The 18,794-nt window shown below is 42.7% G+C and overlaps 1 protein-coding gene across 1 annotated transcript; it reads right to left on the bottom strand.

The window, feature by feature from the left end:
• Window positions 1-1,839: 1,839 nt before the first annotated feature.
• Window positions 1,840-6,189, bottom strand: KLHL9 (kelch like family member 9). Its single transcript, XM_059142265.1, has one exon. It carries the CDS (start codon window positions 5,653-5,655, stop codon window positions 3,802-3,804), a length of 1,854 nt encoding a protein of 617 aa, XP_058998248.1. The 5' UTR covers window positions 5,656-6,189; the 3' UTR covers window positions 1,840-3,801.
• Between the last annotated feature and the right edge of the window lie 12,605 nt (window positions 6,190-18,794).

Below are 18,794 nucleotides of genomic sequence, written 5' to 3'. Positions count from 1 at the left end.
AAATAAATAAATAAAATCTTAAAAAAAAAAAAAAAAAGATGGGACTGCGGAGGGAGACAAACCATAAGAGACTCTTAATCTCAGGAAATAAACTGTGGGTTGCTGGAGGGTCAGGGGAGGAAGGGATGAGGTGGCTGGATGATGGACACTGGGGAGGGTATGTGCTATGGTGAGTGCTATGTACTGTACCTGTACCCCTAGGGCAAATAATACATTATATGTTTATTAAAAAAAAGTCAAAAATTATGATGTAAAGTGCCAACTTTATTAGTACCAACTATCCTTCACTAAATGCTTCCCAGTGCATGTCTTATGCCAATCACTTTGTAACATTCTCAACTTGTAATTCTGGTAAGATACCACAATTATTAATACCCACCATAATGCCATTGACAAAAGGGTAAACATTAGTTTTGAGAGCTTAGGGTCTTTCAGTTAATAACTGGTTGAGCTGTGGATAGGACTTTGGTTTTATTTCTCTTGATGGTGTGTTTTTGTAGTTTTGAATGAAATGTTCTGTAGGAGCATACTTTGTAATCAAAACCAGGTAATTTCAATTATGAACCAGAAAAATATGAACATGAATGAATGTGTTTGCTTTATGGGTAAACTACAGGAATTCTGCTGGCAAGGAGGGAAAAAAAGAAGTATGGATTTGAGTAAAAACAATGCATATTAATTTTTAATATATATTTTATAAAACCTGAAGAAAAAGTCATAATGATAGCAGTGTGTTTCAAAGTTGGATTTATTTCCTTTTATCATCAGATTTTAGGTTAGGGTCTGGCATATTTGAAAAATATTTGACTAATGTCTGTACCTATGTACATGTATAATATATAAATGTTAACAGAAGTTACCCTTGGCATGTGGAAATCATTGATCATTTACAGTTTCACTTTTATTTTCCTGTACTTTCTATAATACACATAAATTACTTCTATAATCAGAAAAATTAATGAACATTAATTTTGAAACTTAGAAAAGTAAGAAACATTAAAAATATCTAATGTGTTTACAGTTTTTCCTTTTTTTCAGTCTTAATTTCCCATAAAAAATTATTAGCTTATGAAAGTAAAATCTCTTTCTAATCATTTATTTTATTTTATTTTTTTTAAGATTTTATTTATTATTTATTTGACAGAGAGAGAGATCACAAGTAGATGGAGAGGCAGGCAGAGAGAGCGAGAGAGAGAGGGAAGCAGGCTCCCTGCTGAGCAGAGAGCCCGATGCGGGACTCGATCCCAGGACCCTGAGATCATGACCCGAGCCGAAGGCAGTGGCCCAACCCACTGAGCCACCCAGGCGCCCTCTTTCTAATCATTTTAAAGTCACTGAAAATTTCTTTATCTATAAGCAAAGAATTCCAGGTGTAATTAGTAGCATTAGCATACCATCAGTCACCTACTCTAGGACTGCCAAGACAGCTGTCCACTGCAGAAAATTCTAAAAGGGTGAGAGGTGGAGTGTGTGAGGCTGGAGGTAGGGGATATAGGTGGAATAGTTAGCTTATCTAGTTAAGCAATTCTTAGCTAGTTACAAAGCAACAGTTAACTGTAATAGAAGGCAAAAACCTTTTTTCAACAAGGTGGAAGAGAAAAGCTTGTGCAGAACAGAAGGCAAGCAGGGCAATACCACCTCAGCAGGTGAGAATTAGCACCAAGAGTAATACATCATTACTAACAAAACATAAAAAACAAAAAACAAAAAAACCAATAGCAGAATTATCCGTAAAGGTCAAAATGCAAAAAGATGGACAAATTTTATCTCTAAAATTAACTGAATGGCCCTGCCTTTGTAAAACTAATAGATTAAGAAAAAGAAATCAATGCAAACAAATGCCAGTTAAATTATATTTATTATATAAAGAGATCCTATAACTTGGTATGAAAAAAAAAAAGCAAGTCCAATAGGTATCACAAGAGGAAAGGACATGAACATTCAGAGGAAACAGAGCTACTCAAAAAACACAAATATTTAACTTCATTAATAAAGAAATGATTGGGATGCCATTTCTTGCTTATTTAATGCACAAAGTTAACATCAATTTCTACTTTTTCTATTTTCTACATGTACTCAACTGTGCTATTTTTAGTAATAAAAAATCAATCATTTAAAAAAACATAGAAAGTATGAAATTTTCTGCCAAGGCAGAAATCATAAAAAGCACTAAAATCAATCAACACTTGTATGGGCAGTAAGGTTCAGATCCCTGGAAGCCAATTCCTCTTGTCTGGGTTCCTGAGTTTTATTATGGGATTGTCAATGAAGAGATCATTCCTGATTTATACTGTGACAACTTCCTAAGTGTAAGGATATATTTATATGTATGTAAATGTGCCTATGTAAATTTTTCTTCAGGTAGGCAATTATTCCAGGAAAGTACCTCTCCAGAATCACTCACTACATACAAAAGTCTCCTATGACTCCCATTCGCTGAAAAGGTCTCATTAAGATCTCCCCATATGATTCTCAACCAGTAGGGATGCCCCTGGTATTTCAGAGGCTGAACATCTATTTTAGCACCTGTCTGAAAATCAGCAGACAGGCCTAGGCTTTCTGTAACTGGCTTCTTAGGGAATCTGAAGTTGGTCCTGTTCTTTAGACACAGACAAAGGGACATTTTTCTGATCTGAAACAGAACTGAGTCTATCTCCTGCTTGCTCAGATCACAGCCTTGAGGCAGACCCCACAAAGCTCAGGACATACACTGCCTAGAGCAACCACCACAAATCAAACGATCATGTTAGAATGACTAAGTTGGGAGACCGAACTTAAAATCCGACAGCTTTGTTCAGCATATTTCATTCTTAGCTTTCCTCATGTAAGTTTTACTGAACAAAAGGGCAGAATAGCAGAGCTCACTTAAACTTACTCAGCAAAACCAATTCTCAGAAGCCTGAACTCTGCTAAATAGCCTGTATAAAAGCAACTCTATAGAAAACAATACACAGCAGAAAAAGTAATATGATTTATCTGAAATAACAATTTAGCCAAATGACAGATTTGGTAGTCAACCTAATATGTTGTAGCCCTTATCTGTCTCAATTTAGTATGACTCTGTACTTATTTTCTGGTACTGAATTCCCACTTGAATAGAAACAGCTGCTAGGTAGAAGAAAAAAAAATTAATTTAAAAACAATTTCCCTATAGCTGAAATACCAATCAATTTAAAAATTAAATGTGTATGTGTATGGGTGTATGGATGTATATACACATGTATGTAATGTATGTACATACATACTTATATTCTCTCTCTCCCCTTCCCTCTCTCCAGAGAGAGATACAAAACCCTGACTTAGGGCTACACTGTTTACTTCTCCTATCTAAGAAACTTCACATATTCTCAATGCACTCAATCAGGTGAATTGGCAACGATGCCAAAAACTATACGAAAAAAGGGAGGTAGGTGATAATATTGGTGACCTTTTGTTTATTTTAGGTCAGGGCAGGCAGCCTCCCTTTGATGTTTTGAAGTCAAAGATGAAAACTTGCAGCTCTGAAGCATAATGAACATAATTATACATTTACTACAATCACCTACAATTTGACTTAACACAACAGCACAAACACATCTCAAACATTTTTCTACATATCTTTTTACATTTGTTAAAACAGCTGGCTATGTTGAATACATTTTCAGAATGCATTTGTTAACCATATGATAAACACAGAACCAAACAAGACAAATAACATCAATTACCATTTTATCTAATAACTGTACCAATCACTGTAAGATACAACTGAAGGGGAAGTGTGAGATCATCCATGATGTACTGCAAAGGTACTACATTTTAGTCCTAAGAATGATCCGAAGGTGCTGAAAGAGGTGATTCTCTAGAAGGTGATCCAGGGTTTTCCTCAGGTGGAAAAACTGTGAGAGTACAAGCCCGAATGCCACCAAGTGATTCTGGAAGGTCAAAAACTTTATGCCACTCATCCTTTTCTGGGTCATATTTCTGGACAATTTCTACCATACAACGATTATTCCAAGAATATCCACCTACAACATAGATTTTATTTTCAAAGACGGCAACTCCAACATCACTTTGACCTCTTAACATAGCAGCAATTGGTGTCCACTGGTCAAGGGTTGGCGAATAGTATTCACAGCTTAGAACATCATCATAATCACTTGTTCCTCTGAAGTGATTGCCACCAATGACATAGAGCTTGTCTCCAACTGTACACATGCAGTGCAGACCTCTGACTGTCGTCATTGGAGCCTTCTGTGTCCATTTGTCTGTATCTGGGTCAAAACACATGAGCTCATTCTGGAAGGTGTCATGAGTAATTCCTCCTGAAATATACATTAGGCCCCCATACACTGTTCCAGCATGGCCATAGTGGGGTTCACTCATTTTTGCAACATAGCTCCACTCATTCATCCTTGGGTTGTAACATTCTACTGTGGCCAGTTCACCAGCTGCACTTCGCCCACCAACAGCATATAAATGTCCTTTGAGGGCACTCAGGTGAAAGAATGTGCGCTTTTCATTTAGTGATGCAACCTGCATCCACCTATTATACCGAGGATCAAACCTGAAAACTGTATCAACAGCAGTTTTTCCTTTCGTATCATAATTGCTTTGACCACCAACTACATAAAGAAAGTTTCCAATGACAGCAATACCATGCTGGTATCGAGGAGCATCCATGGGGGCTAGAGATCTCCATTCTTGTGCCCTTTCATCATACATCCGCAATTCTTTACTGACAACCAGCTGCTGTCTCAAAACTCCTCCTAAGGTGACCAGGTGTGTTGAGTCAGATCGAATGGCAGTTCTATCTGACTGCATCACTGGCTGCATATACGGCATCATTTGGTAATTGCTAGCTTCTAAAAGCAAATTCACACAGGTATTGTCTGTTCTCATGAAATCTACTGTCTGCACGTAATTGATGAGATCCTGGGGTGTCATCAATGGAAATCGAATGTTCTTCATTAATTTTGCAGCATAATCCATCCGAGGGTCTTCCAATCTTAGCCAGCGACAGGCAGCCTTGAAGAGCTCAAGTTCAGAACAGTGCTTAAGACTATTACTAGAAAGCACGAAGGCAAGCCGTTCAAAGGGGAGCTTCAGAAACTCCCCAGTACTCAGTAAAGCAGGAAAATTCTTCAGGATGAAATTATTGACATATTTATCCACTTCGATAAGATTGTAGGTGTTAGCAATTCGTCCAACTTCAACACAGTTATCTAAAGAGACTCCTGAAATAAGAAATACTTTACAGAAGTCCAAGACAGGTAAAATTTGTAAAAAGCTGGCAGCTTCAAGTGTGTCCTGGAGATTGTCCATATTAAGGGAAAGTTTTGCAGTATAAATAAAATCAATTATTTTCTTCAGGCCAACCTTGTTCACTCCATGAAGCTTAATGCACATTAAATCCTGTTCTTTCATTCCACCTGTGAACATCGCCTTGAAATAATCACTGGCAGACGCCATCATAGCTCTGTGGACGGGGAAGATTTCATCTCCGTCACCGGGTACCAGGGTCACATCACAAAGCAAGCCTTCTATTCTAAGCTGATCGAAGCCTTGCAATACCACCGAGCTGTGAGTATTGCTGGTAAAAAACCGTGTGGTTCCTGCCTTGCAAGGCTGCAGATGGGCGGAGACGCCCATTTCACCGTTACCAAGAGACACTTTCATGGGAAAGCCTTCCTCCGGCACACAGATCGGTGCCCGAGCCCGCAGTGAGAACCCGAAAGCTTTCAAGGAAACGAGGCAGCCCGGGGAGCGGGAGAGCGCGCTTTCCTTTTCAGGGGCAAGCAGTCCCCGTGGCACCCCTCACAACACACCGGTCAGTCATCCACCGAAAACGGGTCCACAACAGGACCACAGAGGGCTGCGGACCTCAAATCTGATTATTATGCAGATGATTCACCAGAAGGCGGTTAAGGACCCGGTTCACCTGGTCAGGCCTGCGCTGCCGCTCCTCCAGCAGTTCCGCTCCGGGCCGAGGGCGAGGCGCCGCCACGGACTGCGACTCGCGAGGCGGCGAGGCCGGCCACCTCAGCGAGCGGCCCGCTGCGCCCTCCGAGGTCACCAGAGCGCCGCCTCGGCGACTGTATTGGGACGAGGGCCTGGAACACGGGCCTGGCTTGGGTCAGGGCCTGGAACACCAACCTAGCCGCGGACGCCGAGCCTGTCCTTCCGGAAAAGCCTCGTCCCAGGATCCCCCGGGCTAGGGGGCGGCCGAGGCGGCTACTGCGGCTGCGCAGCCGCCTGCTCGCGTCAGTGGGCGGGCGTATGGGGGATGGGGAGGAAGGGAGCGGGCGGCGCCGAGGGAGCTGTTGGTGAGCTGCGGCGCGGGATGCCCGCGAGCTGGCTGGCCACTCCGGGTTACTCCGTTTGGGGGATTGTGTCGGCCCCAACGGGTGCGCGTTTGTGATGCTGCCAGTTTGGTATAAACTTTGCACGGCAACGGAGCTCTCCGGCTAAATTCATACTTTCTCTTTAAGATTTACACTTCCTGGCTTCTGCCTTTTCAATGAATTGCGGCTTTTGTATAAATTGAAAAGAAACAGGGCAGAAGAGGGCCTACGGGCATGATGCTGAAAACTGTTCCTCAATAAAGCGCTTGAGTTAGGATTTTTATCCTGCACAATTTTAGTAACACCTCAATTATAATTTTGATTCATATTTTCATATTACTAATCAATTAAAATGCATATTATGTGTCTCTAAATACCAAGTTGTGACCATAGTATGTAAATAATATAGCTTGAATTTTTGCTGTGCAATACAATTCTAAATTGTTTTCCACTCATACATTTTTTTTTTTTAAAGATTTTTATTTATTTATTTGATAGAGATCACAAGTAGGCAGAGAGGCAGGCAGAGAGAGAGGGGGAAGCAGGCTCCCCGCTGAGCAGACAGCCTGATGTGGGGCTCGATCCCAGGACCCTGAGATCATAACCTGAGCTAAAGGCAGAGGCTTAAACCACTGAGCCACCCAGGTGCCCCGCCACTCATACATTTTTAAATGGCTACACAACTTCCCGGTGACTCTACAAAGTCTACAAAGGTGGTCTCCTTTGGCCATTATTTGTTCCTGAATATATACCTTCTTGTACTTCATTTTTTATAGTTTCTTAATAAACTAAAATCTAGGCACAAAGGTTTCCCGTGTACTTAGATAAACACTAAGGATTCAAGACATATAAAAATTTCTTTCTGAAATGTTGTCACCAGCAATGTTTGTGCATTTCCCCCATATTTATTTTTGCTTTATGGATATTTTGTTTAACTTGCATTTCTTCAGTAGTAAATGTCAATTTTGCCATATGAATAAATACATTTTGACACAATTTCTTCCAAGATTTCCCATGGTTTGAAGAGTTTAATGTCTTTTAAATCTAACTAGTTTATTTTGCATATGCAAACCAGTAAGGATATAACTGTATTTTAAAAGATAACAGCCCAAGGAAGAAGAGGGTAGTGGCAGGCAGAGGCAGAAGCAGGGAGCCCCACGTGGGACTGGATTCCAGGACCTTGGGTTCATGACCTGAGCCAAAGGCAAATGCCTAATGGACTGAGCCACCAAGGCATTCCTATATTTTTATTCTCTTTATTTAAAGTTTTACTGTCAAACCTTTTTGCATTTGTTCATTTTTAATAAACACAAAGACTTATTTTGTAGCTCAGCTGAAGGTACAGTTCATTCATCCATTAGATTCAATTTAAATACTTAAGTTGCTAAATCACAGGCACTTTCCTTGCCTTCAAGATAAAAAGCTGAATAAAGAAAACGAAGTGCCAGGGGCATGGGTGGCTCAGTTGATTAAGTAGCGGCTTTCCACCTCGGTCAAGATCCAGCAGTGTCCTGGGATTGGCTTCCAGGAATTGAGGCCTGCATCAGGCTTCCTGCTCCAGGGAGTCTACTTCTCCCTCCCCCTATTCTTGTGCTCTGCTTGCTCTCTCTCCCTCTCAAATAAATAAATAAAATCTTCAAAAAAAAAAAAAAAGTGTCAGCCCTCTTGGAACTTTTCCTTTTTGTTGGAAGGAAACATAAAAGCATTAGGCAATCAATTAATTAATTTCAACTGCACCATATACTACCATGGTCAGCAAAAGAAAACAAAATTATCATCTATTCCCAGGAACTGGAGGATGCAGAAACACTGAGCCTTGATACTTGATGCACATTTCTAGAATTTGCAGTGCTGTGGCAAAAATGTAAGCTTGGGAGCTGAAGTATACCTGCTCCCAAAAGGCCAAGGAATAAATGAGGTCTTGTAGAAATACAAAATAGGAAAACTACCAAAAACTGAACCGCAGAGATCTTCACAACTTCATGTAGGGAAAAGAAGAAGGAGCATGAAAAAGCATGCTGGAATAGAGGCAGCACAATAGGACAACCAGGAGACTGGTGATGAGAGAATGTTTAAGGGAAGAAATGTGTTTAAAAGGCGGTGTCGTGGGGCACCTCAGTGGTTCAGTCAGTTAAGCTTCTGACTCTTGATTTTGGCGCAGGTCCTGATCTCAGAGTCAAGAGATGAAGCCCTGTGTGGGAACTCTACCCTCAGCACACAGTTTCCTTGAGAGTCTCTCTCTCTCTCTCTCTCTCAAATAAATGAATAAATCTTAAAAAAAAAAAAAAAAGAAAAGAGAGAATAAAAAATGGTGATGTCTTGGGACACATGGGTGGACCAGTCAGTTAAGAGTCTGGCTTTGGCTTAGGTCATGATCCCAGGGTCCCGGGGGGGAGTTTTGCCTCAGGTTCCCTGCTTAGTGGGGAGTCTACTTCTCCCTCTGCCTACTGCTCCCCCTGTTTGTGCTCTCTTGATCTCTCTCTCTCTCTCTCTGACAAATAAATAAAATCTTTAAAAAAATAAATAAAAGGCTAGGATGTCAAGCATCATTGTTCAACCATGTTTAAGTACTAGTGGACTAGAACATTTTTTCATTTGTCTGCTAGTTTTAGTTCTCTTTATTTGGGTTTTATTTTATAACATTAACTAGTTTTGTATTGTCCTTATGCATTATATTTTTATATATTCTTAATTCTTAAAAGTAGGTATAAACCTCTCATGTAGACGGTGGCTACAGTCCTATGACGTACCTCTTTCTCCCATTTTCTTTGAGTTCCAGTATGTTGAACATGTAGAACCAATACTGTTCCATTCTCATTCTGCTATAGAGCTTATGAACTGTCAGTTCCTGTTTATGTTTTAAATCTTTCACATGTTTTTCTATATCTCATTAGGATTTTATTTTCATCTATGACTTGAGATGAGAATCTAAATTGATTTGAGTCTGGATCGCCAGGCATTTATTCCGTTACCACTTACTGAAAGTTCTTTCCTTCTGCATTAACATCTAAGATACCTTTAATTCCAAACTTAATTACTACGATAATACAACAATTTCTGGCATTATTTTCTTAATTATTCTGGCCACCTATGTTTCCTTACTGGCCCCATATTTATGCTGTTGCTGCATTACAATCCAGTTCATTTTCTGGTAAAGCTAGATCTGTAAAAAAATTTTCCTGTTCTATTCTTGGATATTTTTGCTTAGTGATCTTTCCTGATTAACTTTTAAACTGTCCTACAGAGTTTAGCATTGGCTTTATAAAAATCATGAGAATTTGTGGGCTCATATATAACCATACTGCAATGAATATTAAATTCTGAGAAACTTCTTCATCAGATAGAAAAAGTTGTATCAGAGAATTTCTCTTTCGCAAAAATCTAAGGTAAGGAACAAAAAATAGATGAAAATAATCAGAAAGTACAAATGTAGCTGCCAAAAGTTGAAGCCCAGGGTAAAGAAAGGAAGAAGTTAAAATAAAAAATTAAAAAACTAGAAATCCAGAGCACCTGGTGGCCAAGTCGGTTAAGCGACTGCCTTCGGCTCAGGTCATGATCCCAGGATCCTGAGATCAAGTTCTATGCTGGGCTCCCTGCTCAGCAGGAAGTCTGCTTCCTTCCCTCTCCCTCTACTGCTCCTCCTGCTTGTGCTCTCTCGAGCTCTCTCTCAAATAAATAAATGAAATCTTCATTCAATCAGTCACTCAATCAAACAGAAATCCGACCTAAAGAATCACCCATAACTCACTATGGGAGATTCTGCTTGCTGATTTTATGTGCCATTCCACATGGAACTCTGGTTTTGCTCAAAGTCTGCTCAACTTCCCAAGACTCAGTTTTCAGAAAATTTGACTACTTTTTTTTTTTTTAATTAAGATTCTATTTATCCATTTGACAGACAGAGATCACAAGCAGGCAGAGAGGCAGGCAGAGAGAGAGAGAGGAGGAAGCAGGCTCCCTGCTGAGCAAAGAGCTGGATGCGGGGCTCGATCTCAGGGCTCTGGGATCATGATCTGAGCCGAAGGCAGAGGCTTTAACCCACTGAGCCACCCAGGCGCCCCAAAATGGAGTACTTCTATCAGTTATATCAGTACTTATGAGAATGTACTTATATTAGTACATTTAAGATCCCTTAGGACATCCTCTTCCCCGGAGTCACCACTTAATAAGTGCTATTTTCTTCATTTTCTCCATTACATGTCTTCTATAAACTGGTTGGAAACTGTGCCATCTCGCTCTTGATCACTGCCTGACAGAAGTAAGCTGAATTCTAGCCATAAACCTGAAGAAAACGGGAATGCCTTCCATCAAAGCCATGTTTGATTTCTGTTCAGTCAGCATAGCGGCTGGCATCCGTATCTGAACCGGGGAGGAACCTCCTAGACTGGAATGGGAATGGGAAAGACATGCTGCTCTCTCCCGGATCTGTCCCTTCACTAGTTTTCTTCTTCTTCAGCCACCAGTTACCAGGGAGTTCCCCTCTCTCCTCCCTCCCTCCCTCTCCTTATGCTGTCCTTTCAGGACACCTGCTTGCTCCCTGTCCTGTTGTGGTTTCTGGCTAAAAGTTTTCCCAGGTTAACACAAATGAATAGTTGAATGAGATTTCCAGATTTTGTAAGAAACACGTGGAAGAGAAGTCTCCCTTTTTTAGGCTGAATACTTCTGACGCCTTAGGGCAGCAGGCAACATCGTTCCAAGGAAGCAGAAAGCAGGTGCAGTAACTGTGGGCTAATCACAGAGCCCAAGGTGGGCTAATGAAAGGTGACTAAGGTGATGGCGCTAGAGACCAAGTCTGTGGAAGGCAGGCTTCTGGTGTGTGTAGATGTGCTCCTTTGGGGGAATTTTCTTCCCGCACTGGTAAGGGGCTCCTTCCTAGCAGGAATGGGTCCTCATAATGGAATCAGCCTCATACTATAGTCTTCCATACAAAGAATGAGTCTTCATGTTTAGGTACCACATGGCACCTTTGGGCCTAGGGCAGCTATGGTGAGAGAAAAAGACCAAAATGTTTCCTTTCTCCAACTTGTTGTGCAAACTCATGGATCCTGATCAATGACTGGCTAGGAGGTGGATATAGCCTAACAATCTGAGGGTTAAAAACTGCAAAGATATTTTGAGCACAAACTCATATTTCATGGTGCATTACATTTCCCTGCTAATAGTAAATTCCCAGTTTCACAATTTCATTTTTTTATATCAGATCTCTTCATTTTTATAATTAGGAAAATAGGTTCATCCAAATTTTGCATCAGGATTGCAACATCCTTTCTAATGCCCACGCAGTAATAAAAGAGAGCAGTCTTGCTCCTCGTCTGTCTGGAAATTTCCCAATCACCCCTTGTGAAAAACCCAGCTAATTATCACATCTCCATTGAATGCTAATTCCTTGGCAGAGTTCTTAACAATGCTGAATGCCTAGAGCTGCCCTGTAGTTTTTTTTTTTTCTTTTTTTTTTTTTCAGCACTAATTACCTTATCTATGTTCCTGTTCTGTTCTGTTCTGTTCTGTTCCCAGAAGAGGAGAACTCCTGGAAGGAGAGGATGTCACCTGATTCATCACAGAATAGGTGTTAATGAAAGGTTCTAAGAGCTGTTGCCTGCTTTTCTTGAGGATAGCCCCTAATTAAAACACACTGAGACCTTCTGGTCATCCTTGCATTGCATTTGGGTTTGTTTGTTTTTCTTAGTAGATTTCCCCAATTAAAAGTACATTAATTTGAGTGAAACACGGAACCTTGTGATTAAGATAAAACACCCGGAAGGCATGCAGAGTCCAGTGGCTAAAGAATATACCAAGACCACGAAACAGTTATGGAAAGTGGGTTTCCAATCACACTGACGGCATCCGATGACTGGGTTATCTTTGTCGATGTAAATAAATAATATCTAAACACTCCTTGGAGTGAGTGTGGCCGACTGGCCAGAGAGTTCATCTATCACTCTCTCCTCCCATCAGAAATGTTAATTCTGCCAAAGTATGGAAACTGAGGAAAGTCCAGACACGCAGAGCCTTCCTGGTAAAGGGCTATGTGGCACACTGACCTGCCCCCGGTCTGCTTCCGGAAGCGCTCTGAACTTTCTGTCTCCTAAAGGGGATGTGCTCCTTTTTGAGGGTATCTTTCTGGAGCAGCTAAGCAACTCTGGGAGCACTCATTCTTTTCTGGGGCAGGGTGGGGTGCCTGGGGAAGACTGTGCTCTGTTATCTTTGGGATCCACTGGGTCATCACTCATTCTGACCTCTTTACCTCCAACCTTTCCCTACCTGCTGGGCCATTTTACCCCTCACTTTCCATTTTATCACCACCTCCAAATCCATTTTATCACTGGATCCCATAACATCCAAGGATCATGTTCCCCACCACTGACCTTTTACTTTCAACACACGGAGCATGCAGGTACTAGAACCTGCTCCCCCACGGCCAAGATTGCAGAGCCCCTTGGAAGAATCCCCCACACAGGTCAGAGAGAAGAGATTCAGTCCCCAAACTGGATTGCTCTTGCCCTGCTCCATCACCTGTGGCAAAGGAAATTCAGGTGGCTGTGAGAGGGGCCCCTCTAATTCTCCTCATAGGTTTGTAGAATTAGACCCTGAACCTCCATCAGCCTTAATGGGACCTCCAGCAAACAGAGTACACAGTATTCAGAAATGACCATCTGCATAGACCCAAACATAGCCCATTAGAAGAGAAACTCCACAGTCTTCTGACCTATATCTGAGGTCATTATGTTACTATGTTACTGTGCCCTTACTCTAATGATATAAATTAACTTTTCATCAAAGAAAGAGATTCATTTTTGACTCCAAGAAAATAGCTAATTCAAATGGTCCATCTAGAAAGAGTGAAAGGGCTAAAAAAAAAAAAAAAAAAGATATAATCCCTTAGCAGAACCGGGCAAACAGAGCTGTCTCATTGTTTTGAATGTCTTGGTAAGGCAAACTGGAATCAGGCTTCCCTCCTCTCCAGACAGAGATTCTTCTCACATGCCCCAGAGGGTCAGGACAATGTGGTATCCATTTATCCCTCCTTTCCTTTAAAACAACATTGTTTTTATATTTTTCTATTCAGTCAAGATTCAGAATGTGTTGTTATGTGTGAAAGATTATATTATACAATGTAGGTAAAGAGATCAAGAGTCACATCCTCACCATGGATTAGCTCCTAGTCTAATTGGAAGAAAGAAACGTGATCTGTTACATTTTTTTAAAGATTTTATTTATTTATCTGACAGACAGACATCACAAGTAGGCAGAGAAGCAGGCAGAGAGAGAGAGAGGAGGAGGAGGAGGAGGAGGAGGAGGAAGCAGGCTCCTTACTGAGCAGAGAGCCCGATGTGGGCCTCCATCCCAGGACCCTGAGATCATGACCTGAGCCAAAGGCAGAGCCTTTAACCCACTGAGCCACCCAGGCGCCCCGATCTGTTACATTTTAATGCCGTATGCCTCATGATAGGAGTTGTGCTCTGAGAGATTAGTAGACTCAGACTATCAGGGCTTTCCAGTGAAAGCAACAGTCTTAAATGAATCATGAAGAAAAAGAAAGAGAAAGTGGCACACATAAGAGCATATATACCTGTCTGGGAGAATATCATGTCAGCTTGGGTTTCCGGAGGCCCAAAATGGATGATCTCGTATATTGTGATGTTGGAGGTCAGACACACAAGCAGACCCTGAGATGAGAGATTATTACCTGCAAGGGGTTTATTGGGATGTGCACTGGCCAACAACTGGGGCAGAGAAATTGAGCTGCAGCGCAGTCCTCTCAGGGTGTTAGCTGATCCCAAGGGAGCTGTGAAGCTGAGATGACCCTTTAGAGGAAGAGTGTTGGGTGCCAGGCCTTTCTACCCCACCTGGACCAGTAATTGGATACAGGCTACCCCCAGGAGGGGGAAAGAACTTTGGGCTAACAAGAGGAGTTTCCAGAGAGGGCTTATGTAGGAGGGCTGTCAGCTCGCAGCCCTATCAGTAGCCAGACGGAGTAGGTCCTTAGGTCTTAAAGGGAGATTTGAATTGTTTATCAGATGTCTATTATAAATGCTAAAGTGTTGGATTGTACTCATAGGATTTTGGAAACAACTGAATCCTGGAAATAATATGACTAGAGTTGTATTTGTCAACTAAACATATTTGACGCCTGGTCAGCTTCCTTGAGAAGATGCTACAGCAGTTGGACAGGAGGGTTCCCGGTTCCCTAGAATGATCTGTAGTATTTCTCTATAGACGTCTTTCTGTCTCCAAATTTCTAAGTCATTTGCAAAAAAACAACACCATCTTTTCAAGTCTTATTACTCAGGTCCCTCTATGAACTGGAGAAAAAACTCAAGAAATATGACTGCATTAACATGGCCAACTGAGAAGCCAAATAAGTGAAGAGAATGTGTCGGGGGAGAAGAAAAATATCTTATCTTCCAATTACTGCCTTGTCACCACTTGCAGAAATTAGCTCTGCTCTCTCTAGATATTTGTTCTTTCTTCTTGGGTTGTTAAAAAATTGAAAAGCTTTATTATTCCTTTTTATAACATTTTTCTCTTCCATTTGCTTCTTTTGGATGGATTTGGTCTTACTTAAATTTTCAACTTGGTCTATAAGTTGCAAAAAGGCACAACAGGACTGTGCAGGACAACGTATATGATATTTATTAGAAGCAGTTTATGGATGTGACATTTGTTGTCTCTGACTGGGGGAATGACTGTTGCAAATGAAATCATGCAATTGGGCACCTCTGAAATAGTGTGAATGGGAAGCCATGGGTGAAAAGGAGTAGGATGCATCATCTGTTCTCACAGCCCTTCTAGATCTGCCCTCCGGCCATGACATCAGGATCAACAAGTTATATCATGCTACCAATGGCTGATAAAATCAGATAGGGTGAGCCAATCAGATAGCTGTTCTCAAGAATTTGTTTCAGGAAAGGCAGAACCTGAGACTTAGGGGCTAAGTTACCTTAGTAAGAGTGTTCTGAGTTTGTTAGAGTTTATGCAGTCCTTACCACTTCTCAGTCTATACTGCTTAACCTTTACTTGGATTTTATGAAATATCATGATATTGCTTACAGCACATTTTAAAAAAGATTTTATTTATTTGTCAGAGAAAGAGAGAGCACAAGCAGGGGAAGTGGCAGGCAGAGGAAGCAGGCTTGAGCCCAAGGTGGGACTCAATCCCAGGACCCTGGGATCATGACCTGAGCTGAAGGCAGTCACTTAATCGACTGAGCAACCCAGGTGCCCCAATAATAAAAATATAAAAATGTTTTATCATAGATTTACTTATCCATTTTAAAATTCCCACTACATATACATTATAATGTGCAGAGTATTTTATAACTGTAGTCTGTATTATAAATAAAAATAAACATTGGAGTTCTGTGCTCAGCATTTTTTCTGAGAAGGGTAGAAGGTGAATATCAAGTACCTGTATCTCCATAACCCTGGGTACTCCACCTTAAAGACAAGAGGAGTTTCCAGAGAGGGCTTATGTAGGAGGGCTGCCAGCTCGCAGGTGGACATTCTCTGGGATTCCACATATGTGTTAAAAGTTGACAATTGCTGTTTTGGTCACAGGAAACAGCACAAGAGTTATATACATACACTTTTTTGGACACGTTAAGTGTACTCGGGGGAGCTAAATTGTGAGAGACCGCGAACTCACAGCACTGAGTAAATGTCACAGTAAATGTCTCCCAAGGTGGCTGTGGGCTTTCAGGACAGGTCCAGTGCCCACGAGTCATCCCTTCTAGATCCTGGGCTCACAGAGAGCCCCTGCCCTGCTTCCCTTGTGCCTTGCTCCCCACCCCCACCTCAATTCTCATCTTCCTACATTATCTGCCTAGGTAGTTAGCAAATTTCCTATCACCAGCACAAGTGCAGTCAAGATCTAGGGCTCCCAGTGCAGTCTGTTAAGCGATCAACTCTTGGTCTCGGCTCAGGTCCTAATCATGGGATCGTGAGATTGAGCCCTGTGTAGGGCTCTGTGCTCAGTGCAGAGTCTGCTTGACATTCTCTCTCCCTCTGCCCCTCTGCCCCTCTGGCTCGTGCTGTAAAAAAATACATACGTACAACTAATTTTTTTTTTTTAAATACATACATCTTCTTACAAAAAAAATCTAGGGCTCCCTCCAGGAATCTGAGAGTTCAAGCAGCACCCACATATTCAGGACAGAGATGAGGCCAGTCTAGGGCTTCATAAAGGTTTAGCACCAAGCACGTGCAAAGGCGGTGAGCTGGCCCCACTGGAGAGAAGGGACTCTTTTTTTTTTTTTTTCTAAGGATTTTATTTATTTATTTGACAGAGGGAGAGAGATCACAAGTACGCAGAGAGGCAGGCAGAGAGAGAGGAGGAAGCAGGCTCCCTGCCGAGCAGAGAGCCCAATGTGGGGCTCGATCCCAGGACCCTGGGATCATGACCCGAGCCGAAGGCAGAGGCTCAACCCACTGAGCCACCCAGGCGCCCCGAGAGAAGGGACTCTTAAGTCACACAGCCCACCTGGCCTCAGCTATCTCCTGTCATCCGTGGAATGGAGAAGAAAATAGAGATTCCCGACCTGTCTTGTGTTCTAAAAGGACGCTGCTCCTTACCAATGGTAGCCTTTGGGCACGTCCCCTCCCTCCTTGAGCCCCATGCCTCTCCACAGCTTTCTTGAGTTGCAAGAAAGAGGATGTAACTCAAAGAATAGCATGAAACCATCTACCAGGTGCTATGTGGGGGCATGTGGTTCTTCAACCCCTCTGATGGGATTGCATTTGTGTGCTTCCCAAAGTGGAACCCAGAATTTTGAAGTCGTGAAAGTTCTGAGTTCAGAGGGTGAAGGGAAAACAAAACAAAACAAAACAACAAAACAAAAATGATGACTGTGATAGGGCACTGCGTACATCTGCACCCGAGATCCCACGCCCAAAGCTGGAAAGTTGGGCACGGTTGCTCATTTCTCAGCCTCGATGAAAATACACAGCCGATTCCCTCGTCTCCTCTCATCCCTGTCACGGGACATGCTCTGGACCAGGAGGGAACACAGGACTCATGGCTCTGATTCCGTAAGTGTTGGTGGCCGTGGAGCTCTGTCAGGTACTGTGGACCAGGGGTGGGCTGGGCTTGCTAAAGCAGGGTGGTTTTCCGTTGTGTCCTCTTGACAGGAGGTGGCTAAAGGAAGGGAGGCTGATGGAAGGGTTAGGAAAGCTGCGAGGGAAAGGAGAAAATACTGCCCGCAGCCTTGGGGAAGAAATGGCTGCATATCTTCCAGTAACACTCGTGTCACTCTCTAGCCACTGGAAGGGAACTGGATTCAAAGCAAGGAACATGAAAAGAGAGCCATGACCACTAGGCAGCCCCGTTCTGAAGGGGTTCAGAGACTGGAAAACCTTTCTTTAAAATTTGGCTTTTTCAGATGTTAGAGAGGCAGCTACGGTATAGGGGCCACAGAACTGGAAGAGTGGGGGTGGAGGCGGGCAGGGGGATTGGGGAGGAGGTATTGCTAAGCTAGGTCCTGACACAGATGAACTAAGGCCTGAGACTATGGTCAGTGCTACTTAGAGATGGGCAATATCTGTGACATCCACCTGTTTTGACATAAGCTTCGAACTCAGAATGAACTCTCCCTGCTGGCTGGTCACCCTGGGCAAGGAACCCCCCCCCCCCCTCACTGAGATGCTGCCTGTTCTGTAGCATCAATGCAGGGCAAAGAGGTCACCAAGTCTTCAGGGACGAGAATGTTCACACTGCAGACACACGGCACCTGTAGGAGAGTGAGGAGAGAGTGAGGAAAGGTCAGGCATTGAGTGAGTGAAAAGGAGAGAAACAGATGAAGAGGAACCGAAGGACCCCTGGATGGGAAGAACCGAGAATGTCCCCATCGTCACTAATCAGGCCTCTCCCACTGTTGCTCTTCCGCCCCACAACCTGACTCGGGCGTCACCTGCCGGCGACTGACTGGAACACTGAGAGGTGACGTGGCCCTGGTGCCATTTTGGCAAGAGTGTGTGTGTGTGTGTGTGTGTGTAGCAGGTTGGGGGAAAGGTGTCTTTTTCAAGCTTTTATTTATTTATTTTTGCAAGAGCAAGGGAGCAAGAGACAGAGCAGGGAGCCTGATGATGCAGGATTGATCCCAGGATCCTGGGATCATGACCTGAGCTGAAGGCAGATACTCAACTGACTGAACCACCCTAGCGCCCCAACAGCCAATCTTTATGACATCGTGCAGGATCTCGTACTCTAAGCCAACGGTTGGCCTATCAGGCCTGAGGAGTCCTCTGTGATTGTCATATACTCGGTAGGGTCATGGGCTATTTTCTTCAGGACACACACAGTGTCTGCACTACAGGTGGGTGGTTGTGACCAGGGTGCAGTTTTCCTGGGCTCACCTGGGACAACTATTAGCCCACTGAAGCCAATGTGGCCAAACAGGCTGAAGGATTCTCCATAGTCCTCTACCTCCATGTGATCAGGATCAAAGCCACGAAAGCGCTGAGTGGAGTGACTGCTGA

This window comes from Mustela lutreola, chromosome 12 (genome assembly GCF_030435805.1).
Source record: "Mustela lutreola isolate mMusLut2 chromosome 12, mMusLut2.pri, whole genome shotgun sequence".
NCBI lineage: Eukaryota > Metazoa > Chordata > Mammalia > Carnivora > Mustelidae > Mustela > Mustela lutreola.
This window is presented reverse-complemented; position numbering and strand designations above follow the sequence as displayed.